The 26,502-nt window shown below is 37.3% G+C and overlaps 1 protein-coding gene across 1 annotated transcript in view; it reads right to left on the reverse strand.

Annotated features, from left to right (window-relative positions):
- Positions 1–16,104: 16,104 nt before the first annotated feature.
- Positions 16,105–26,502, reverse strand: part of OR2L13 (olfactory receptor family 2 subfamily L member 13) — a 176,182-nt gene continuing 165,784 nt past the window's right edge. The window contains exons 3-4 of the mRNA XM_019032895.4: positions 20,301–20,425; positions 16,105–19,711 (exon numbers count right to left, since the gene is read on the reverse strand). Of these exons, the coding sequence (XP_018888440.4) occupies positions 18,755–19,693 (939 nt within the window). The 5' untranslated portion in view covers positions 19,694–19,711; positions 20,301–20,425 and the 3' untranslated portion in view covers positions 16,105–18,754. The remainder of the gene's footprint in view (positions 19,712–20,300; positions 20,426–26,502) is intronic.

Genomic DNA, 26,502 nt, shown 5'->3' on the forward strand with positions numbered 1-26,502 from the left:
CATATCTACAACTATCTGATCTTTGACAAACCTGAGAAAAACAAGAAATGGGGAAAGGATTCCCTATTTAATAAATGGTGCTAGGAAAACTGGCTAGCCATATATAGAAAGCTGAAACTGGATCCCTTCCTTACACCTTATACAAAAATTAATTCAAGATGGATTAAAGACTTAAATGTTAGACCTACACCCATAAAAACCCTAGAAGAAAACCTAGGCATTACCATTCAGGACATAGGCATGGGCAAGGACTTCATGTCTAAAACACCAAAAGCAATGGCAACAAAAGCCAAAATTGACAAATGGGATCTAATTAAACTAAAGAGCTTCTGCACAGCAAAAGAAACTACCATCAGAGTGAACAGGCAACCTACAGAATGGGAGAAAATTTTTGCAACCTACTCATCTGAAAAAGGGCTAATATCCAGAATCTACAATGAACTCAAACAAATTTACAAGAAAAAAACAAACAACCCCATCAAAAAGTGGGCGAAGGACATGAACAGACACTTCTCAAAAGAAGACATTTATGCAGCCAAAAGACACATGAGAAAATGCTCATCATCACTGGCCATCAGAGAAATGCAAATCAAAACCACAATGAGATACCTTCTCACACCAGTTAGAATGGCAATCATTAAAAAGTCAGGAAACAACAGGTACTGGAGAGGATGTGGAGAAATAGGAACACTTTTACACTGTTGGTGGGACTGTAAACTAGTTCAACCATTGTGGGAGTCAGTGTGGCGATTCCTCAGGGATCTAGAACTAGAAATACCATTTGACCCAGCCATCCCATTACTGGGTATATACCCAAAGGACTATAAATCATGCTGCTATAAAGACACATGCACACGTATGTTTATTGTGGCACTATTCACAATAGCAAAGACTTGCAACCAACCCAAATGTCCAACAATGATAGACTGGATTAAGAAAATGTGGCACATATACACCATGGAATACTATGCAGCCATACAAAATGATGAGTTTATGCCCTTTGTAGGGACATGGATGAAATTGGAAATCATCATTCTCAGTAAACTATAGCAAGGACAAAAAACCAAACACCACATGTTCTCACTAATAGGTGGGAATTGAACATTGAGAACACATGCATACAGGAAGGGGATCATCACACTCTGGAGACTGTTGTGGGGTGGGGGTAGGGGGGAGGGATAGCATTAGGAGATATACCTAATGCTAGATGACGAGTTAATGGGTGCAGCACACCAGCATGGCACATGTATACATATGTAACTAACCTGCACATTGTGCACATGTACCCTAAATCTTAAAGTATAATAATAATAAAATAAAATGAAATAAATTTGAAAAATTAAAATTAAAATTTAAATTTAAAAAAAGAAGCATGGATGTTAGCTTGCTAGTGGGTACAAATCAGGTAGATGATTTTTCATTAATGAAAGAGTGCATGGTTAAAAAAAGAAATATTATAGAAAAGTTAATATGTAGATAAATAATATGTTTTGACTAAAACATGATATACTTAAAAACCACAAATCTCTCTCCATTGACACATGGACTAATATAAATATTAACTCTATAAAGTATAATAATAATAAAATAAAATAAAATAAATCTAAATAATATATGTATTTTATTTTTAAGAATAAGACCCAAAGTCGGCTGGGCATGGTGGCTTACGCCTGTAAGCCCAACACTTTGGGAGGCCAAGGCAGGTGGATCAACTGAGGTCAGGAGTTTGAAACCAGCCTGGCCAACATGGTGAAACCCCATCTCTACTTAAATAATACAAAAAATTAGCTGGGCATGGTGGTACACACCTGTAATCCCAGCTACTAGGGAGGCTGAGACAGTAGAATTGCTTGAACCCAGGAGGTGGGGGTTGCAGTGAGCCAAGATCACACCATTGCACTCCAGACTGGGGGACAAGATAATGTAAACAAGGGGGTAACTTTAGGGGTACTTACCCAAGAACATGGGGGCCACCGGCAACCTGTAGCCTTCCTATCAAAGGTTTTAGACCCCGTAACCTGTGGATGGCCCGAATGTCATCCATCTATTGCAGCCACCACCTTGTTAACTGAAGAAAGCAGACAGCTAACCTTTGGGGAAATTTGGTTGTAAGCACATCCCATCAAGTTAGAACTATTTTAAACTAGAAAGCAGGAAGATGGCTCACTGATTTAAAAGTATCAGTGGCTCAAGGATTTTAAAGTATGAAGCTATCCTATTAGAAAGGGATGATTTAACCCTAACCACTGATAATTCACTTAACCCAGCAGGTTTCCTAACAGGGAATCCAAATCTAAAAGGACCTGAGCATCAGTGTTTAGATTTAATTGATAATCACACAAAAGTAAGGTCCGATTTAATACAGACCCCTTTCAAAACAGGGCAGCACTTATTTCAGATGGCTTTTCCCAGGTAATTGAAGGGAAAAAACACAAAGGTTATTCAGTAGTTTATGGGGAAGCTCTCGCAGAAATAGAGTCAGGAAGATTGCCTAATAATTGGTCTGCCCAAACTTGTGAATCATTTGCATTAAATCAGGCTTTGAAACACTTGCAAAACCAGGAAGGGGCTATTTATACTGATTCCAAGTATGCCTTCGGGGTACCTCACACCTTTGGAAAAATTTGGACGAATAGAAAATATTGATTCAGCTAATGGGACTCATTTCACTGTGCATGTCATTAAGAAATTAACCCAAACACTAGACATAACGTGGGAATACCATACTCCCTGGCACCCACCTTCATCAGGAAGAGTGGAAAGAATGAACCAAACTCTAAAAAAGCCACCTAACCAAATTAGTCTTAGACACACGGTTGCCATGGACCAAATGCCTTCCCATTGCCTTGTTAAGAATCCAAACTGCCCCTCAGAAATATGTTGGTTTAGCTCCTTATGAGATGCTATAAGGGTTGCCCTATTTACAATCCACTGCTGACATTCATACTTGGTCTACCACTTTCTCTTCCCTCATAACTAAAGGTCTTTTAGCACAGACACTACCCCTAGAGTTCCCAGCATACCAGCATCAGCCTGGGGATAACATCCTCATCAAAAGTTGCAAAGAAGGAAAACTCAAACCGGCTTGGGAAGGACCCTACCTAGTGCTTCTAACCACCGAGACCGCAGCATAAAGAGGATGGACTTATCATACCCGAGTCAAGAAGGCATCACCACCTCCAGAGCCATGGACCATTGTTCTGGGGGAGAGTCCTACCAAACTAAAGCTAAGAAAAATTGAACCCTCTTATATCTCCTTTATCCCTTCCATACCCAATGACCAGTGGGATGGTCTTCCAGCCGACCCGGCATGAGCTGTATGGTAGCTCTCTTCCAAGACCCCACAGCCTGGGGTAATGAATTCTGCTGAGCTCTCTCTCTCTCTGCTATTCCCTGAAGTCTGACACCCTGCAGGTCAGCCCCCGAGGGCCATCCAGCCTCCGTCTCCTGATGCCAATTTTACCTCATGTTTCTCACGGCAGGGGGAAAATCTAGCCTTCGCTGGAGACCTAACGGGATGCAGGGAGCTTAAGCCCTTCCAAGAGCTTACCAACCAGTCTGTCCTTATTCCATCCCTAATAACACAGCCCCTGATGGAACAATTAAAAAGACCTTAAGCCTTACCTCTTGCAGTTGTTACAGGTTATTCTTGTAGGATGCTGCATTATACCTTGTCTTCATGGATTAGTGCAGAGACTATAAAAACAGCTCTCACCAAAACCTTTAATTCTCCCCCGTCTTATTCAGATAAGCTCCTACTTTAAGAAAACCAAGCAAAACAGCAGAGTCAAAACATGCTAAAAAGTGTGAAGAGGAAGAATTATAAAAAGAAAGAGGGGGAAATTGTTGGATACAGTGAGTTTCTCTTCAAAGGTTCCGCTTGTTCAACTCCCTCTTTCTTTGCCCTCTGTTTTCAATGCCTAACTTCCTTGCCTCCTTGCCCCTAGTTACGGTAAACAACCTTCCAGCCGTTCCCAATCTGTAACACACGTCTGTTCTCAATCTGTAACCCACATCCATTCCCAATCTGTAACAACCCACAGCTGTTACTTATTTGGCACCCTTAGTTCGGAAACTGCTCTTCCTGCAGCTGCTGTAGCCCAGACCCCTGCTCCATTTGAAGTAGCCAATCGGGATCAGCTTAGATTGTGCTGTCCGACTCCAGCCAATGGGGACCACACACAGTAACAGGGACTGACTGCGTGGATATGTGTGGTATTTAATGATGCATTATTTTTTCTTCAATTGTATGTATTAACATAGCGCATATGAATAAATTTGATTTTAAAATTAAAATTAGTTTAAAAATTTAATCTGATTACAATAATATATGAATATATAACTTCAAGAAGTAGTCAAGCTGTTTCTAAAGTTCATCACATGCATAATTAACATGCAAAAATTGTCAGAAAAGTCCTGCAAAAAAAGTTAGACTATTACTGAATTGAAAAACTAATATATTAAAATATATTATAAAGTAATAAAAATTAAAATTATATACCGTTTACTAGCATTTGAAACTGCCAGAGAAGAGAACTTGTTCAGTTAACCATGTTGGGACAACCAGTTAACCAGTAACAACAACCAAAATGAAGTTAATGCTTACATTTTTATAAGAAAATAAACTCCAAATAGGCATTAGACTTGTTAATAAAAAGACCTTTTCAAAAAAATCAGAGAAAAATTAAAAATCCTGGAGCTCAATAACCTTTAAAAATATGATACAAAATCTATCACTGAAAAAAGATTTATTTATAAATTTGACTATTTTTAAACAATTCTTGATTGTAGTGATCATTATAAAGAAAAACAAAAGACACATAAAACTTAAAACAATGTTAAATTATATTGCACAGACACAGACACAGATTTATACTGGAAATATAAAGGGTTCCAAACATCTATATATATATATATATATATAAAACCAATAACTCTATGGTAAAATAGGTAACATTTCCCAGAAAATAAAACACAAATAGCTCTAAAAAATAGAAAAAGATGTTGTCTCATTTATGAAAATGTAAATGGCACTTAGAAATAAATATTCAGTTATATGTTTGCAAACTATCAAAATGTTTTAGCGCACAATGTGTTTTTTGGTACAAAATGGCAAACACATTCTCACATATTATTACTCAGATGCAAATTTGTATAACTTTTTGGAAGAATTACCTAATGGATAGATCAATTATATATCTACACACACTAAGTAATTTAAATTATATGAATTATGTACATATATGTACATATATAATACTTAAGTATAATATAAATATATGTAAACATATATTTATGTACACTTATTTAAGTATATATGAATGATATATAAGTATATATCTTTGAAATATACTTATATATGTTAAATATACTTATCTACTAACCTTTTTATGTGTATATACTTATGTATATCATATATAAAACATATATATAACTTCTGTATATACTTAAATAAGTATATATACATATATACTTCCATATATTATATATTATATATGCTTATATGTAACATATATGCTTATGTAAGTATACAGCTATACATATACATATGTATATATATGTATAAACTTATCAAAAAGAGAAAGTTTAAGCACATGTACCAAAGACATATAAAAGAAAATTCATAGCAGCATTATTCAATATAGTCAGAAACTGAAAATTCCTAGAGTAGAATGGATTAATGAATGATGATATGTTAATATAAAACAGAGTATTAAACCTTACTGTAAAAACTAGAGAGATGAAAAGTAATACCACTATTCAACATTACTACATGTATCTGAATTATGAAACTTTAAAAATAAAAGAAATACACACAAAAATTGTATGGATGATAAATTTGATTATTATGACTTCCAATGTCTTCCTGTAGAGTGCAAATTTCATACTGTTTGGAAGTAGTGTGGTATTTTCTATTAAATTTGGAAATTTACTAGTGCTGTAACCCAGCAGTTCCTGGGTATATAATCAATTAGAGCTCTTGCACAGAACAACCAGAAGATTTCTACAGCAATCTGTGTTACAGCATCAGATGTGATAGAATCCAAATAGGTACCCATCAACCCTGAAATGGCTAAATGTATTGCAATGAGAAGATAACATGAAATGTTTTTATTACAATAAAAATGAAAGAGAGACACAAATGTGTCCCACTAATGTAAAACTCACCAGAGACCAAACTCAGTAGAATAAGCAGATTAAAATTAATGTATGAAGTTTACAGATTTCTTTAGAACTTAAAAATAAATGAAAGTATGAACAATATTACTACTAGATATTTTAGTAATTACATATATGTGGAAGGAGGACTTTTTGTTTGGAAATGAGAATGCAAAGGGCTTCTGAGAGTGCTGACATTGTTCTGTATCTTGAACTGGCAAGTGGTTACCCAGGTGTTCAATTCATAATACCTTGTTTCCTCGTGGTTATCTTGCCTATGGCTTTGTGTGTGTATGTGTTTTACATTTCACCATAACATTTTTAAAAGTAAGATGCAGTATAGCAATTAATAAAAATAATATATGGTCATATATGTACCTATCTGTGGAATGATACACAATGAACTGAAAACTCCTTTATACTAGAGAGAGGACAGAGTACATATTTGAAGAATGGGGGTTGGAAATAAAATCATCCCACATTATAAATGTTTTTCTAATTTTATGCTAATGCTATTGCCATATATTAAGTACTTATAACTATGCGAAAATTAACTAAAACATAGACATAAGAAAAAGGCATATCTCGGTTATGCTAAAAATCTGAAATCTGGAGTTGCAATCGAAGCACGTACATTTTTCGAAATGCCCTTGAATATTCGTGACATAAGAATTCAGCAGGACTTGTTTCACAAGATACAAGTAACATAGACTGCACTGATAAAACAGGATGTGGTAAATAAGCTGGCCACAACCTTCTAAAACCAACATGGCAATAAAAGCGACCTCTGGTGGTCCTCACTGTTCATTATAATTAGAATACATTAGCATACCAAAGGAAACTCCCACCAGCCCCATGACAGTTTAAAAAGGCCATGACAATGTCCAGAAGTTACCCTATATCGTCTGAAAGGGTGAAGACCCCTCAGTTCCTAGAACTCCCCATACCATCCCAGAATACTCATGAATAATTCACTCCCTGTTTAGCATATAATCAAAAAATAATAACCACAACTATGTGATAAACTCATGCTGCTACTCTGCCTGTGGGGTAGCCACCCTTTTAATCCTTTACTTTTCAATAAACTTGATTTCACTTTACTCTGCTGGCTTGCTCTTGAATTCTTTCCTCCATGAAGGCAAGGAACCATGTGGCCTCCCGAGCTAAGCTCCAATTTTGGGGTTTGCCCTGTGATATTCTGACTAGAATATTTGCAAGTCCAAAATTATCTATTTCTTTATATATATAATATATAAAATAGATATATCATCTATATTTATTACTTTGTCACCCCCACGACGTTTCTTACCTTGATCTGTGCACAGAGTTACATGGTCACCATGGTGTGTGAAGATACTTTATGCCCGCGTTGCTGAGAGTCCGGGTTTATTCATCACACTGAGTGAGTCCCGATTCCTTACCCTGAGGCCATCACAACAAGACAGTGGGACGCATCTTTTCATGAGAGGGGATCAGAAACCCTTTCCCGGAGGAGAATAGGAATCCCAGATGAGCCCCCAAATTGTTGGAAAGAAGAGCTCGGAGGTGCAAAGAAAATGAGCACTCAAATAAAGGATTTCTCAGCAAGGCAAATTTACTTCTGCAGAAGGGTACTGCTTGCTCTTCTGGTCACTATAAGAACACACAGAAAAAAGGAGGGACGGGGTTTTTATTCCTAATGCAGTCAGTCCCTGCTACTGTGTCCAGTCCCCATTGGCTGCAGTCAGACAGCACAATCTAAGCTGATCCCAATTGGCTACTTCCTATGGAGCAGGGGGCGGAGCTACAGCAGGGGGAAGGGCAGTTTCGGAACTAAGGGTGCCAAATAAGGAACAGATGTGGGTTGTTACAGATTGGGAATAGATATGGGTTAAAGATTGGGAATGGAAGTGGATTACAGATTGGGAATGGCTAGAAGGTTGTTTACCGTAACTAGGGTCAAGCAGGCAAGGAAGTTAGGCTTTGAAAATAGAGGACAAAGAGAGGGAGTTGAACAAGCGGAACCTTTGAAGAGGAACTCACTGTATCCAACATGGTTCATTGCAGCTTCAACCTCCCAAGCTCAGCTGGTCCTCTAATCTCTGCCTCCTGAGTAGTTGGGACTATGGGCGTGTGCCACCATGCGTGGCTATTCTTTTTTTTGTTTGTTTTTTAGAGACCATTTTATATGGCTTGGCTTTCTGTCCCCACCCAAATCTAGTCTCGAATTGTAATCCCCAGGTGTTGAGGGAGAGATCTAATGGGAAGTAATTGGATCATAGGGCAGTTTCCCCCATGTTGCTCTCATGATAGTGAGTTCTCATGAGGTCTCTTGGTTTTATAATGGTCTGTTTCCCCTTCACCCTCTCTCTCCTGCTGCTTCGTAAAGAAGGCGCTTGCTTCCCCTTCTCCTTCTGTTGGCATAAGGAACTGTGAGTCAATTAAATCTTCTTCCTTTATAAATTACCCAGTCTCAGGAAAGTTCTTTATAGCAGTGTGAGAAGAGACTAACATACCATGTCTTGCCAGGTTTCCCAGGCTAGTCTCAGACTCCTGGACCCAAGTGATCCACCCACCTTTGCCTCCCAAATTGCTGGGATAACAGATGTGACTCGTGGTGCTCGGCCTAAATCTTTGCTTCATGTACATAAATATATGTGTGTCTTGACTCTGATTATCTCTTTTCAGCTTAATTATTAGAAAAGCTCTTGCTTATGTTTTTCCCTTCTCAGCAACCTGGCAGTCACCATATGTATTTCCCAATGTCAGAAACCCTGATGATTATAGCTATTAGCCAAATGGGCTATATGCCCATTCATTAGTTAATTACTTAGATCAGAATGATGTGATTCATTAACAGTTTTATTAAGTTTGTACTATTTGCCAGATGCAAGCACTGATGAAATAAACTATGAATAAATGTTATGGTAAAAATAGACAATAAAGTGGATTAACAAATACTGTGGTTTGGAGAGATAAATGTGCCTTGTGGAAAATTAATGCAGTTAAGAAAGTTATAGAATAAGAGTTTGAGGAGTGATTGCTTCTTTAAGTAGTTAGCCTAAGAATATCTCTTCAAGAAGGTGACAATAAAACAAAAATCTTAGCAAACAGAATGTGTGAGATATGGCTGTGAAAATCAATAATTCTTCAGGGAGCTAGAAAACTCTTTGCTAAACCTTATGTGAGGAATAATTATGCTGAATGGGCCCATTTCTATGTGCTTTGAATGAGTGGACTTCTCATTCAGAGAATAATGGTCACTTTGGCCCAGGACCTATTATAAAAGGTCTGACATGTATGTTATAATGTATTGTAAAAACCCACACACTTGTGAACACTTGATTTTTGACAAAGGTGCCAAAAACACAATGGAAAAAGAACACTGTCTTCAACACATGTTGTTGGGAAAATTATATATCCATGTGCAGAAATATAGAATTGGATCCTTATTTCATACCATATACAAAAATCAACTCAATATGGATTTAAAACTTGAGTGTAAGACCTGACACTGTAAAACCTCTAGAAGAAAACATACATAGGGGAGCTGCTCCACAGCATTGGTTTGGACAACAATTTCTTGCATATGGCACCTAAAGCACAGGTGACAAAGCAAAAAAAGAAAAAAATGAATTGTTTCAAACTAAAAAGCTTCACATAGCAAAGACACAATATAGTGAAGAGACATCCCACAGGTTGGGAGAAAATGCAAACTACACATTTTTAGGGGTTTATTATCCAAAATATATAAGAAACTCAAACAACTCAAAAGCAAGTAAACAAATAACCCAATCAAAAAATAGGCAAAGTACTTAAATAGACACTTCTCAAAAGAAGACATACAATGACCATCAGATATATGAGAAAATGCTTCTCATCACTGATCATCAGGAAAACATAAAACCACAATGAGATATTGTCTCACAATTGTAATAATGGGTATTATCAAAAACATACAATGTAACAAGTGTTGATGAAGGGGTGGAGTAAAAAAGACCCTTGTGCACTCTTGGTTGTGAAGTAAGCTAAACCATATGGCAATTCCTCAGAAAATTGGAAACAGTAGTACCATACAATCTCTATAACCAAAGGAATCAAAATCAGTACGTTGAAGAGATATCTGCATTCCTATATTCATTGCAGTGTTATTTACATTAGTTAAGAAATAAAGGAACAAAATTAAGGCAGAAATATATACATTCTTTGAAGTCAATGAGAACAAAGACAAAATGTACCAGAATCTCTGGGATATAGCTGAAGCAGTGTTTAGAGGGAAATTTATAGCACTAAGTGCCCACATCAGAAACTGAGAAACATCTAAAATTCACACACTAACATCACAATTAAAAGAACTAGAGAAGCAAGTGCAAACAAATTCAAAAGCTAGCAGAAGACAGGAAATAACTAAGATCAGAGCAGAACTGAAGGAGATAGAGACATGAAAAACCCTTCAAAAATCAATAAACACAGAAGCCGTTTTTTTGAGGCGATTAACAAAATAGAGCACTAGCCAGACTAATACAGAAGAAAAGAGAGAAGAATCAAACAGACACAATAAAAAATGATAAAGGGGATATCACCTCTGATCCCACAGAAATACAAATTGCCATCAGAGAATACTATAAATACCTCTACGCAAATAAACTAGAAAACCTAGAAGAAACGGACAAATTCCTGGACACGTACACTCTCCCAAGACTAAACCAGGAAGAAGATGAGTTTCTGAATACACCAACAACAAGTCCTGATTGAGGCAGTAATTAATAGCCTACCAACCAAATAATAATAATAATAAAGCCCAGGACCAGACGGATTCAAAACCGAATTCTACCAGAGGTACAAAGAGGATCTGGTACCATTCCTTCTGAAACTAATCCAAACAATAGAAAAAGAGGGACTCATTCCTAACTCATTTTATGGGGTCAGCATCATCCTGATACCAAAACCTGGCAGAGACACAATAACAACAAAAATTTTCAGGCCAATATCCCTGATAAAACTCGATGTGAAAATTCACAGTAAAATATTGGCAAATCAAATCCAGCAGCACATCAAAAAGTGTATCCAACACAATCAAGTCGGCTTCATCCTGAGATGCAAGACTGGTTCAACATACAACAATCATTAATCATAATCTATCATATAAACAGAACCAATGACAAAAACCAGATAATTATCTCAATGGATGCAGAAAATTCAACACCCCTTCATGCTAAAAACACTCAGTAAGCTAGGTATTGTTGCAACATTTCTCAAAATAATAAGAGCTATTTATGACAAATCCATGGCCAATATCATACTGAATGGGCAAATGCTGGAAGTATTCCCTTTGAAAACAGGCACAAGAAAAGGATGCCCTCTCTCACCACTCCTATTCAACATAGTATTGAAGGTTCTGGTCAGGGCAATTAGGCAAGAGAAAGGAAGAAAGCGTATTCAAATAGGAAGAGAGGAAGTCAAACTGTCTCTGTTTGCAAATGACATGATTGTATATTTAGAAAACCCCATCATCTCACCCAAAAACTCCTTAGGGTGATAAGCAACTTCAGCAAAGTCTCAGGATACAAAGTCAATGTGCAAAAATCACAAGCATTCCTATACACCAATAATAGACAAACAGAGCCAAATCATGAGTGAACTCCCATTCACAATTGCTACAAAGAGAATAAAATACCTAGGAATACAACTTACAAGGAATGTGAAGGACCTCTTCAAGGAGAACTACAAATCACTGTTCAAGGAATAAGAGAGAACACAAACAAATGGAAAAACATTCCATGTTCATAGATAGGAAGAATCAATATCATGAAAATGGCCATACTGTTCAAAGCAATGTATAGATTCAATGCTATTCCCATTAAGCTACCTTTGACTTTCTTCATAGAATTAGAAAAAAACTACTTTAAATTTCACATGGCACCAAAAAAGAGCCCGTATAGCCAAGACAATCCCAATCAAAAAGAACAAAGCTGGAGCATCATACTACCTGACTTCAAACTATACAACAAGGCTACAGTAACTGAAACAGCATGGTACTGGTACGAAAACAGATATATAGACCAATGGAACAGGACAGAGGCCTCAGAAACAACACCACATATCTACAACCATCTGATCTTTGACAAACCAGACAAAACAAGCAATGGGGAAAGGATTCTCTATTTAATAAATGGTGCTGGGAAAACAGTCTAGCCATATTCAGAAAACTGAAACTGGACCCCTTCCCTACTCTTCTCACAAAAATTAACCCAAGATGAATTAATGCGTGAAATATAAGACCAAAAACCATAAAAACCCTAGAAGAAAATGTAGGCAATACCATTCAGGACATAGGCTTTGGCAAGGCTTCATGACTAAAACACCAAAAGCAATAACAACAAAAGCCAAAATTGACAAATGGGATCTAACTAAAACTAAAGAGCTTCTGCACAGCAAAAGACACTGACATCAGAGTGAACAGACAACCTACAGAATGGGAGGAAAATTTTGCAATCCATCCACCTGACAAAGGGCTAATATCCAGAATCTACAATGAACTTAAACAAATTTACAAGAAAAAAAAGAGCCCATCAAAAAGTGGGCAAAGGATATGCACAGACACTTCTCAAAATAAGACATTTATGCAGCCAAAAAACATATAAAAAAAAAGCTCATGATCATTGGTCACTAGAGAAATGCAAATCAAAACCACAAGGAGCTACCATCTCACACCAGTTAGAATGGCAATCATTAAGAAGTCAGGAAACAACAGATGCTGGAGATGATATGGAGAAATAGAAACACTTTTTCACTGTTGGTGGGAATTTAAATTAATTCAGCCATTGTGGAAGACAGTGTGATGATTCCTCATGGATTTAGAACCAGAAATACCATTTGATCCAGCAATCCCATTCCTGGATATACACCCAAAGGATTATAAATCATTCTGTTATAAAGACACATGCACACGTATGCTTATTGCAGCACTATTTACAATAGGAAAGACTTGGAACCAACCCAAATGCCCATCAGTGATAGACTGTGTTGGGGAAAAGCTGAGTGTTGGGAAAAAAGCTGAGGCAGGGCTTGCATGTCTGACATAGCGTAAGAGTCTTGGAACATGTCCGGGTTCCAGGGTCTAAAACCCCTCATGGCCTTTGGTACACCAAACTCTGTGCCAAAGGGTGGAAGTCTGCCCTGCAGCACCACAATCTAAGCCCAGGGCATAAAATCCCTCATGGCTTGGATGGAATCCATAGCTCAGGGCATAAAACCCCTCATGGCTTGGATGGAATCCATAGCTCAGGGCATAAAACCCCTCGTGGCCTCTGGAATGTGTCTAGACTTACTGGCTTCTTGCTTCTAGCATTCCCAGGTTCAGAGATCAATTGTATCTGCAACGAGAAGAACATGTTTCCCATTATCTCAAGTAGCAGAACATGTTCCATATGCTTCAAAGAAAATGCTAAACCGTCACAGTTGTAGATCATGCACTTGATACACCACTTTCTTCCAACCCCCACATCCTCACCACCTGCTTCTTTGTTTGATCACCTATAAATAGCACGGGCTTTCAGAGCCTGGGTCTTCACAGCCTTCAAACTAGCGTTGGCCCCGTGGTCCCACTTTATGTGCTCTTAACTTGTCTTGTCTCATTCCTTTGACTCCGCCGGACTTCATAGCCCCCACAGCCTGGTGTTGGGTCTGATCGCCCCAACAGACTGGATAAAGAACATGTGGCACATATGTATCATGGAATACTATGCAACCATTAAAAACAACGAGTTAATGTCTTTTTCAGGGACATGGATGAAGCTGAAAGACATTATCCTCAGCAAAGTAACACTGGAATAGAAAACCAAACACCACATGTTCTCACTCATAAGTGGGAGTTGAACAATGTGAACACATGGACCCAGGGAGGGGAACATCATACACCAACATCTGCCAGGGAGTGGTGGCAAGGGGAGGGATAGCATTAGGAGAAGTACCTAATACATGCGGGTCTTAAAACCTGGACAATGGGTTAATGGGTGCAGCAAACCACCATGGCACATGTATACATATGTAACAAACCTGCAGGTTCTGCACATGTATCCCAGAACTTAAAATAGAAAAAAAAAAACGAAAGGGGAATATGGACAAAACAAATTTATAAAGGAACATAGGTATCCATCTTCAGATGAATGGATAAAGAAAATGTAGTATGTATTCACAATGGGATGCTATTCAGCCCTCAAAAATGGGGGAATATTTTCATTTTTGACAGTATGGATCAACCTGAACAGCATAACACTAAGTCAGTAAGCTAGGCTCAAAAAAGACAAATACTAAGTGATCTCACCTACATGTGGAATCTAGAAAAGTTCAACTCATAGAAGTAGAGAGTAGAATGATGGTTACCAGAGGTATGGGGATAAGAATGGGTGGGAAAAGGATGTTGATCAAAGCATAGAAAGTTTTAGTTAGACAGGAGGAATAAGTATTACTGATCTATTGTACAGAACGAAGCCTATAATAAATAATAGTGTGTTATATATTGCACAATTGCTTAAAGTTGATTTTAAAAATTTTCACCACACAAGAAAGTAAATATATGAAGCGTTGGGTTTGTTAATTAGCCTGATTTAATCATTTTACATTATCAACATATCTAAAACATCATACTGTATTCCATGAACACATACAATATTATTTGTTAATTCAAAATAAAATTAAAAAGATTTCTTGTGATAGGTTTTGGTCTGGGAGAAGTAGCAGAATATAATTTTTCAATTTCATTTTTCTGTCTTGGGCTAGGATCTTTCAGTTGAAAGAAATCAAAGCCTCAATGTCATTGGACACTTCATGAAGACGTGTCAAGATAAGATCCCATTCCTGTTTCCCTCTGTGATTATGTCACTGATCTGTTCTTGGAATTGGAAGAGGAATCAAGAAAGAACAATAACAGAAAAGTGTAGTATTTCGCCTCATGACAGGAACAGCTTATTTTATTTATTCACTTTAAAATGTTATTCGTACATATTTGTGGAGTACAATGTGGTGTTTTGATGCTTGTATACACTATGTAATGCTCAAACCAGGATGATTAGCATTTTCATCACCTTAAACATTCATCATTTCTTTGTGATGATAACATTCAAAAACCTCTCTTCTAGCTATTTTGAAATATGCAATACATTAACTCTAGTTATCCTCCTATGCCATAGAAAAATATGCCAAGAGAACAATGACAGATGTAAATAATAATGGGTCTTTAGAGCCACCTAAGGTTTAATATCTCTCCAAGAATCAAACTAAACCTTGAAATAAAACAAATGACTCCTTTAAAAGCTCAGAGTTTCTCTTTGGAAGTATTGGCTGTTATATGGCCCATTTTGCCACATGTTCAGATATTTTCCCAGAGTTCACACCAACCGACTCGCCAAGCAGCTCTGGATGTTAGTATTTGAGAAAATATTTCCCTGCAAGGCTTCTGCTACATTTAGAATAAAGTCCAGATTATTTGCCTTCACCTGGCCCTGAGAAGGCTCTGATCTATTCTCCTACTCCTCTCTGCTCACTGCCTTCTGCTGTGCTCCTGTCTCAGTCATTGGAGGGCTTTGTGGGTTTTATCCTTCAGGTTTACATGGCCAGCCCCTTCATCATGTCAGAGGGGCCTGATGACTCCATGTGATAAATCATTTGCTACTTTTCTGCCTGAATTCATCACTGCCCAGCCTGACCAGATAGTGTGTACTAATGTTTTTATGGCTCACACCAGCATGTGGGCTCCACAGGGTAAAAGACTATACCTGCTTGTCCATCATTTTACCTGATGTAACAAGAACCATATCACATAGGAAGGGTTTGATACAATCCCTTAAATTAATTAATAATTAATTTAATTATTTATTATTTAATTAAATTAATTAAAATTAAATTAGTTTTAATTAATTAATACATACCTTAAATTAATTAATAAGGTATGCATTGAACCCTTCCTATATGATATGGTTCTTGTTAATTAAGGTGAATGAACTTCAGCAGCCTTCCAGTTACTTTTGCTTGGAGAAATTTTTCCAAATGCCTTGTCTTGCAGAAAATCTGGAGGCTGTATTTTTTAGCTTGCTGTTTTCCTTTCACAACCGTGGTTTGTTGTTTTTGTACAAAGACTGATCAATGTGTTTAATTTCTGCAGAATATACTAGGACATATTATACTTTCTACTAAATAAGGATTTACTGCATTGGTGATTGTTTAACATCAAAGTAACGGTAGAATCTCCAAAAAAAACAAAACCAAACCCCAAAAATTAATTTTAGTGGTCATATTCAGAGCAGAAAAAATTATACATTTTTTTTTAATTCAAGGAGAAAAACCTGATACTAGTGGAAAAAATGAGTGAGATACATCGCAGACTGAGGAATCTGCCTCCCGGAATGAGCGACAACCCATTTGAAGAAGTAAAAGGAAATTCTAAGTAATGATCTGTTAACTACTATCTGCTTATATTTTCCCCTGGATCTGTAATGTGGCATGAACACTAGTTCCTTAAACTTGCACTGCATACCAATAAACATAAATAAATTACCACAAAAAAATGTCCCCATCATTGCATGCCATAGCACTCCATTCTGTGGGGACCTCCAGGCCAAAATGATGAGGGTCTTGTTCAGAGACTGGGTGACATGAATCAAAGCCTGATTCAAAGAAAACTGGCTTCTAAATTGTGTTCTTCCCTTCCCAGCTCTCTGACCTAAGACATTTTTCTTGTTTGTTTGTTTTGCCTCACCAAGCCTCAAAGTGCTCACTCAACATGGAATAAATATCAGAATCATAGTGTTGTAGTGCAGGTTAAGTTATGTATGTGGGAAACACATTTACAATTAGTAAATATTTGTTAGCCTTATAATCCTAATTATTATAATTTTTAAAATATTCTATGAGCTTCAATTTAAAATAAGACAGACATAGATGTGAATAAGTGTTAATAAAATGTGATCATAAGCAGGAGTAGAAGTGTGGGGGAAAGAGATATCAGCTGTGCATAAGAAGAGATGGGATGTCAATTTTGAGTTATGTTTACTGATTATGTGGGATTCAGATTGATAGTCATAAGCTATGTAAATCAGAACTTTCCAGAAGTGAGACATGGTCTGTGATAAGGTTCAGATGGGCAAGGAAATAGAGGGCTATGGAGAAAGGCAGGAGATCTAGAGTGACTGCGGTACTGAGTGTAAGTGATAGAAACGGGTACAGGGAGACATAATGCATGCTTTAAAAGCACGGGGATATAAGTTTCATGTTCCAAAATTTAGATAATCCAACAGGAATCATAGATTATAGAATGACAAGATCAAATGTATGTTTAGGGAAATAACTCAAATGGCAATGAGTACACTATATTCTCAGTAAGAACTGGACTCAAGAGATGAAAACACTTAAGGCAGTAAGAAATTAGAAAAAGATATTGGGAGCTTGAATTTGGGCAGTAAATAAAAGGGATATATTAATGCAAGTCTCAATTTTTTTTCCACAAAAATCAGAACCCCTCTATAACTCCAACTATTGATAGACTTGAAGTCACTTAAGTGAATTAGTAAAACAACCATAGTAAAACTTTTGTTAAACACAACTTTCCATATGGCAACATAGGATTTCATCCTGTGCAAAGTCATATATATATTTTACACATCAAAGCTGAAGCCTGAGGTCCCAGTTTCCGTTTTATATTTTGCATGTTGTCTCTACCCTGTCACTGTCTCTGTGCCTTTATATAAATAATTTCTTTAAGTACAACTTTGATAAAGTTATTTATAAAAGATTTTATTAATTTGTATGTATACATAAATGTGGGTTTTTTATATTCATATTCAAGTTATTTAATCTCAGTATCTTTATGAAATCAGCAAAATCATAAGTCAGATAAGCTCTCCCTGAATAGTTTTATTAAAGGAGTTAGGATAAACTGGACTTCAAATGTTAATTACAATAAATATACACATGCTAAAAATGAGCCAACAGATAAAGAAACACATAAACACTACCTTAGCATGTGCATTTTACTTGTTAATTTTCAGTTCATCAGCAATATTATATATAACAAAAAAATGTTTGTATACACCATACATGCACATACACACGCATATATAACTTCTGAAACTATTGATTGGGGATGCTCTAAGGCTGTGCTGTCCAACACTATAGACACTGACTACTGGGCACTTGAAATGTGTTTTGTCCAAGCTGCACTGCACTCTATAAAACAAACACAAGACTTTGAAGACTTAGAATGCAAACAGAGTAAAAGGCAACATTAACAAATTTGTGTTATTACATGAAGAAATTCTATGTCAATATACAAGTATAAACATTATCACGTTAATAGTAATATATGTACAAACATGTACTATAATATATCGCATATAATTTATTGAAATAGTATGCTATGTAATTAACATCAATATTGTTAATATTAATATTAATTATAACATTGTTTTGAATTAAATATATTATTTAAATTTATTTGACTGCTTAAATGTACCTATTAGAAAATTTTAAATTATGTTGTATTTCTATTGGACAACCCTGCTCTAGGGTATTGGAATCAACTTGGAAAGAGGAAATACAAAGGGAGTGGGGACAGCCATGATTATTCTTTCAGGAAAGAGAATATCCCAAACACTCTCCTCATGGCCCCCAGGACTTCCTTATTCCTCAGGCTGTAGATAATGGGATTGAGCATGGGGGTAAGGATGGTGTAGAAGACCGCCAGGATCTTATCTTCAGCTGGTGAGCGGAGATTCCTGGGCCGAAGATAGGTGTAGACAAAAGGTGCATAGTAAAAGATCACTACAGTTAAATGTGTTGAAATGGTGGTGAAGGCCTTTTGTCTGCCCTCCTTTGAGTGCATATGATAGACAGCAAATAGGACTCGGCCATAGGAAGAAGTGATGCCAATGAAAGGGAAAAGGAGAAAGAGGCTTGTACTTACAAAAACCATATATTCATAGACCCAAGTATCTGTACAGGCAAGAAGCAACATGGCTGGGACATCGCAGAAGAAATGATCAATAGCCCTAGACCTGCAGTAGGGAATATGAAGGGCAAAGACTGTGTGTGCCAAGGAGTTGATGGAACCCAGTGTCCAAGAGCCTCCAATCATCTTCACACACATCATTTTACTCATGCGGATAGGATAATGGAGAGGGTGGCAGATGGCCACATAACGGTCGTAGGCCATGGAGGCCAGGAGTAAGCCTTCAGAACACGCCATGGTCAGGAAGAAGAAGCTTTGCACACCACATCCCAGGAAGGAGATGCCTTTCTGGCCGGACAGGAAGTTGTACGCCATCTTGGGGACGGTGGTGGAGATGTACATCAGGTCCATTAGGGAGAGCTGGCTGAGAAGAAAGTACATCGGTGTGTGGAGACCAGGATCCACGTGGATGAGGTGAATCATGGCCGAGTTACCCACCGAGGCCAGAAAGAATATGAGGATGATAAGACACAAGAGAAATATTCCAGTTTGATTTGGGGGAAGCAGACCCAACAAAATGAAATCATTTGAAGTGTGATTCCATTTCTCCATGAAAACTTTCTGCTGTAACTGTTGAAAGAGAAATAGAAACAAAAGCAAAGCACAAAACATGAAATAAAACACAATAGAAAAACAAAAAGGAACTGACTTTATCAATGTTTGTTTAGAATGAGTTGTTTCTCCACTAACACTGCAGGTTTTTTTTAAATCAATTTCTATATCTGAAGCATATGGAGATTAGAGAGGATATTCACTTTCTGTTCTTATAGTTTGATTTTCATTACTGTAGATGACAGCACAGTCAAGCAGCTACAAATCTATTCAACTGGAAAAGCCAGTGTGAGCAGTAGAACAATTGTAATTTATGGCTTAAGCATGTCTTCCAATTTAATTAGATAGAACAACACAATTAAATGTTAATAATTGAGAATAAAGAAATCAAGCAAACAAAAATAAATAATTTTCCCTTCCTGGAAAGTTTGTCTAGCTTTTTATGCCTAGGCTTTTCCTTGGGAATTTTTATTTATGACTTTTAGAATCTCTCTTTTTCTCTTTACACCACCCCAAATCTGGCAGTTTGTTTTTTTCTTCATGCAGTTTCCCAGGTATTCGTAAACTATAATTATATTTCTAACATCTGTGTGACTTCTTCCTTTACCTGGGCTTGGAGTGAGAGGTCATGTTTTGTGTGTGCTCTTCTGTCTGAGGCAGACACTGATGTCTCATCCTGCCCAGCATATTGATTTGGTTAGTCATCTTGGGTTACTGATTTTTCAACTTTTGCTGTTCAAAAGCAAATCATAGTTTGTTGCAATTATTCACATTTAGGAACTTAAATTCAACTGTTACTTCATATAACCTTGGGTAGCATGAATACAATTGTGAAAGAGAGCCTGCCACAGAAAAAAAAATGGAAATTCATTTCTATAGCTGTCTAAGGAATAAACACTAACAATGAAAAGTTGGGAACATGACAGGTGCACAGTAGCATTGGACTTGGATGCCAAATGGGATCACAGGCACTCTCTGCTTCTTATAGTGCTTTAGAAATAAAAACTGATCAGAAAAAAACATGAAAACCATCATTATGATACATTCATTTCCTCAAATAGCGTTCACTGAATTTAGGTTTTATGACAATGCTGCTAGCTACTGATGTGCTTTGGTGATGAAACACAAAGGATTTTAGAATATGTAATTAAAACTGAGTTAATTTTACAAACAATAGACCAACAAACTCAAACATACAGTGTGATGTTATGTAGTGATTACGATTCTATAGAAAAATAAAAAAGCAGAGAGATCATTGGATTAAACAAAGGAATTCAAAAAGTACTCCAAACGACTTTTCTAATTTCCAGGGTATGTGTGATAAAGATTGATTTTGTAACTCATGTGGCTTCATTCTGTCAGTAAGAACTATCCTAGTAATTTAGTTCCAAGCAAATATTTGATTAATTTTATCAGATTAACATGTTGACAGCCTTTGATGCAGTAGTCACTGAGTGAGGCAGTAGGGATAGAATGATTCATCAGGTGCTGTCCCATCCCCAAGTGGGCGACCAACTGTCCTGATGTGCCCAGGCCTTAGGGGATGCCCAACATGTCCTGGAAATTGGAAAAGCCTTTTGTAGCGCTTTCTGAATTCCTTTGTTTAATCCAGGTTTAAATCCAGGGGAAGAAAGCTGCCAGCATGATCCTATGAGGTGTATCCAATACCGAGCCCTGAACAAGATGACTTGGGTCTAGGTTTATGTGTTCCATCCTGGAGTTGTTTTGAAGAGAGACATTTTGATTCTTTGTTGCATAGACTATAGCTCAGAGTATTATAAAGATTGTTTTATGGCAGTTACTACAATAACGATTTTGTTTCCAAAAATGGAAAAGTGGCATGTTGTTAGGCAATGGAAGAGAATAGTTACTTTTAGGATCCTGTGAATCTGGGACTTGGAGATTTTAGGTCATGGGATATTGGAGTTTGAGTTTAGGATCTATTTCCATTGATGTCCAGCAGCTTTCCTTGTTAGACATGCGACCTTATTTCATGCACCAGAATTACATGAAGCATCATTCTGTCAGTTACATTATAGCTGGGAAAATGTTGTTACTGTGGCTATCAGGTGAGTGTAAGATTAGTGACTGCCTTGGCCATCCTTGTTGACTTAAAGAATGACACTAAGGCAAAATTAATACAGAAAGTTTATTTGGGCCAAGGTTGAGGGCTGCAGCCCAGAAACACTTCTGTGGCAAGTAACCTGGAGAACAAGAAGAGATCCAAGTTTTTAAGGTAAAGAAAGGGAGGAATCAGGAGAGGAGACAAATTCTAAAGTTATTTATCAGCAAGTCTCACTGGTTTCAGAAACAACATTGATCAGTGATTGGTTATGCATTATTTAACTATAGGATATGTGGTTTAGGGGATTGATAGGTTAATTCATGGTTAGTTGCCACAAGTCAGTCCAGAGCCCCCATAGCACGTAGATTCAAGAGATGATTACCTAGATCGAGAAAGAGTGAGATGTGACTGCGGCCACATTTCAATCTTGCTGGGCCTGATAATTTAAAGGGGGCTACTTATTCCTCAGATAAAAAGTTTATTTTCTTTCTCATTCTAAAAGATACGTTGCTGAAATTTATAGAGTTAAAAAACACCTCATTTCACAGAAACTAACAATGTAAGTGTAGCAAGTGTAGGGTCCTGAATTTATTTTGCAAAATTACAATTAGTGAACACTTCTTAAAACTCTTTTAGACAATCAGGAGGAGACCAATAGCAAATAGTCATAGACTCAGCTCCCTCAATCTCAACAACGTATAGGACAACTATAAAGAGAATTCACAGTTCTGTGTGTTCAGCACATAGTAGGTCCTTAGTAATTGTCACTGTCCTTTGCCCATTCCCTGTGTTAACCATGGAGAGCCCTCACGCCCTGAGAAAATGTTTTTATTAATGTCACATTGTTTGAGAGCTGCACATAGTGCAACTCTAACAAGTTCATGTTACCTTTTTTTACATTTTTAGTTCACTCTTCTTTTTCATTTTTTTTTTTTTTTTGGAGACAGAGTCTCACTGTGTCGCCCAGGCTGGAGTGCAGTGGCCTGATTTTGGCTCACTGCAAGCTCCGCCTCCCGGGTTCACGCCGTTCTCCTGCCTCAGCCTCCCGAGTAGCTGGGACTACAGGCGCCCACCACCACGCCCGGCTAATTTTTTTTTTTTTTTGTATTTTCAGTAGATACCGGGTTTCACTGTGTTAGCCAGGATGGTCTCGATCTCCTGACCTCGTGATCTGCCCACCTCGGCCTCCCAAAGTGCTGGGATTACAGGCATGAGCCACCGTGCCCGGCCTTCTTTTTCAATTTGATGTGGAACTGTCTATTCCCTGTGCAGCAGAGCGTTTCCTGATGATAGGAAAACATTTCCAAAAAAGCTTTCTAGGATAAAGCCAACCCAAATCAACTCAATTCAGTTATATTACTATGACTCACTTTGCCCGACGTTCTTCAGTTTATACAGTGGTAGAAAAAGCAGTTTTATGGCCAGGCGCAGTGGCTCAGGTCTGTAAGCCCAGCACTTTGGGAGGCCAAGGCGGGCGGATCACGAGGTCAGGAGTTCAGGACCAGCCTGACCAATATGGTGACACCCCATCTCTACTAAAAACACAAAAATTAGCCAGGCGTGGTGGCATGCGCCTGTGATCCCATCCACTCGGGAGGCTGAGGAAGAAGAATCACTTGAACCTGGGAGGCAGAAGTTGCAGTGAGCTGAGATCGCGACCCTGCACTCCAGCCTGGGTGACATAGTGAGACTCCATCTCAAAAAAAAAAAAAAAAAAAAAAAAAGCAGCAGCTTTACAGTGACATCATAATCTGCAAACATTCCATATAATTATTTAAAACATGTAAGCATCAAACTATGTTCTGATAGTATATCAGGCTATCAATAACATTATATCACTGATCAATAGGCCCTGCATTAAACCAAAATTCTTTCTGAAGTGAGAATCTCTTCTTTATCTGCCAAAATTCATGAGGAAGAAACACCAGGTAACACTTTATAATATTCATTCCTTACAGCTCCCACAGCTAGTCATTGTCTTTATGGTGAAATCAGAAAACAACTTCACCAGCTCTTGTGAAATATTATCCTGTTTGCATATGCAGTGTTTAGATAAAGTCTCTTCCTTTCCTCTTACCTTGTTTCAGTGAGAACAGAATAAGGCATTTTACACTGAAGTCCCTCAGGTTCTACCAATGGAAGACAGAAGGATGAATGGCTATATTTTACACACAGAACCTTAAGTCACCAACCCTTAGATATTCCTCTTTCTCCTCTAATTGATCTCCAGTGTCCAAGTCCATGGGGGCCAAAACCTTGGTCACTTCACTTGACTTTGCTGATTTGGGGATGAACTCAAATTCTGAACTTAAAGCAAATCAACCAACCCAATCAACTTTGCTGCATTCAGCTGCTACCCAGAATCAGACTAAAGAGGGGTGTATTTAATATTCCAGAACATGATTTCAGAGCTATAGAAGATGTTAAATTATGTTTATGGAAATTCTCTCATCATGTAAGTTAGAGAATTCAGGATTTAAAAAGTGCAGGAACCACTTACAAGTACTCGACTCAGTAATAGCAGAACTAGTCCCAAGGATAGTTTCCTGTCCACCCTCTAGTGAGTTTCCAGGGGGAATGATTGATGATTGTGACTAAATTAAATTACACTAGGATAAAACACTTCCTTCTACTTGTTAGGTGGGGGTAGATAATTGATACATGACAATATTTATCCATTTAGCTATTCTACTAGAGTGAAAGTTGACTCTTAGACATAATGTGATAAAATGAGCATTTAGAGTCAGAGAGAATATTCTAGTCTGACAGCTATGCCACTAATTAGGAAGCTGAGTTGGGAAAATTACTTAAGATTTCAGCCTGTTACTAATCTTTACAACTGGACTAATTTGAGGGACATTCTAATAATTAAATAGAATGATGTATGCCAAATGTTTACATAGTGTCTGTTGCAGAGGAAGGGCTCAATCAACTGTAGCATCTCTTAACCTCTTTAATCCATACATTGGTTAACTAGAAAAGAACACATTTTTGGGGGGTTATATTATTCTTTTTTTATCTTTGAAGACACTAACTGCTATATTTTATGTCAGAAATTAGAAATAATGCTATAAAATTAATATCCATGTTCTTTGTTTTTTTCCTCTAATTTTTTAGAATTATTATGATTATCTAATGGTTGCATATATTCATGAGGTACATGTGATGTTTCGATACAGGCATTCAGTGTGTAATGAGCAAATAAGGGTATTTGGGGTATCTATTACCTCAAGCGTTTGTTACTTTTTTCTGTTAGAAACGTTCCAATTCCACTTTTAGTTATTTTGAAATATACAATAAATTATTGTTAACTATAGTCATCCTGTTGTGCTACTACATTCTAAATCTTATTCATCCTAACTGTATTTTTGAGCCCATTAATCATCTCCAGTTTATTCCCCACTCTACTCTACTCTGCCAAGCCTCTGGTAACAGTCATTCTACTGTATTTATTATTTTTTAATTTTTAATTTTAGCTCCCACATATAAGCAAGAATGCTCAAAGTTTGTCTTTCTGTGCCTGGCTTATTTCATGTAATATAATGGATAATGAAAATTTACTAGATACATAGAACACTATTCAACCATAAAAAAAAAATAAGAGTGAAGTCCTTTCATTTGCAACAACATGGATGGAACTGGAACTAAAGTAATGCTGGATTCTTGAATTATCTTGGCACCCTTTGTCCTAGGAGATGATGAGATGAGACTCAATAAATACTGGATGCAAATACGATGAAGAACAAAACTGGACAAAGCTATTCTAGTGCTTTAAATAAGAAGAGTGGACCAGTTATGATCACATACAGATTTTTTATTGCTCTTGTTAGTCTTTGGTAACTTCTATGTTTTTCCCTGCTGCAATGTGGTGCTGCTTGCATTTAACTCAATGCAAAACTCAAACCCAGGTAAAACTCATTCTCAGCCTGTTACTATCCCTGTAAGATCCATACACAGCAATGAAACGTGACTTGAGGAAAGTTTAACATATGATGATGCATCTCACCTCAAATTTATGACAATACATCTCAGATTTATGAATACAAATCTCACGGCCCTTTTGCCACGTCACAGTATGTTCTTGTTCTCTGCAGACTTTCTCTAAAAAGTAGTGATCCATGCCTCCTTCTGCTTTCCCCAAACCTTACCCCACTTCCACATCTCTTAGACTCCTCTGGGAAAAATAAACAAACCTGTTAATAAAACAATCAGATTTCAAACTTTTCTTCCATGAACTGTATCAGCCTCCCTCATTCTGTACCATATACTCAGCCTTGTTTGCTGTGACAGTGTATGAAGTGACCGTGCTCCTGCCTAAACCCACTCTCTACTTTTGCACAAGGCTCAGCCCCTCTCAGCATCTCCTCTTTACATTTCCATTTCCATCTTCATCTGCACAGAAACATAAATTCTTTAGAGGAAAATATGGCTGTCAAAGATTCAATCATACTCCTTGGAGGCTCTGACCAAAGATTGAGCATCTTTTTCTTTCTGCAGAGATGGAAGTTACTCATTATCAAGTTGGAGTGGTGATGGATATTATAGACAAGGGGTTTCAGTAGGTGAGATCAATTTAAAAAAATCCAGGATGTAATGAATTACTCTGTGATGGTGTCTCCATGAAGCCTGGGAGCTTATAATGAGTTGAGAGATTCTTTACAATTTCTTAGTGACAATAAAGTTTTGGTTTAACCAGTGTAACCCTTCTAAGAAGACTGTGAGGCAGGTATAATTTGTGAAAGTC

Source organism: Gorilla gorilla, chromosome 1 (genome assembly GCF_029281585.2).
Source record: "Gorilla gorilla gorilla isolate KB3781 chromosome 1, NHGRI_mGorGor1-v2.1_pri, whole genome shotgun sequence".
Lineage (NCBI taxonomy): Eukaryota > Metazoa > Chordata > Mammalia > Primates > Hominidae > Gorilla > Gorilla gorilla.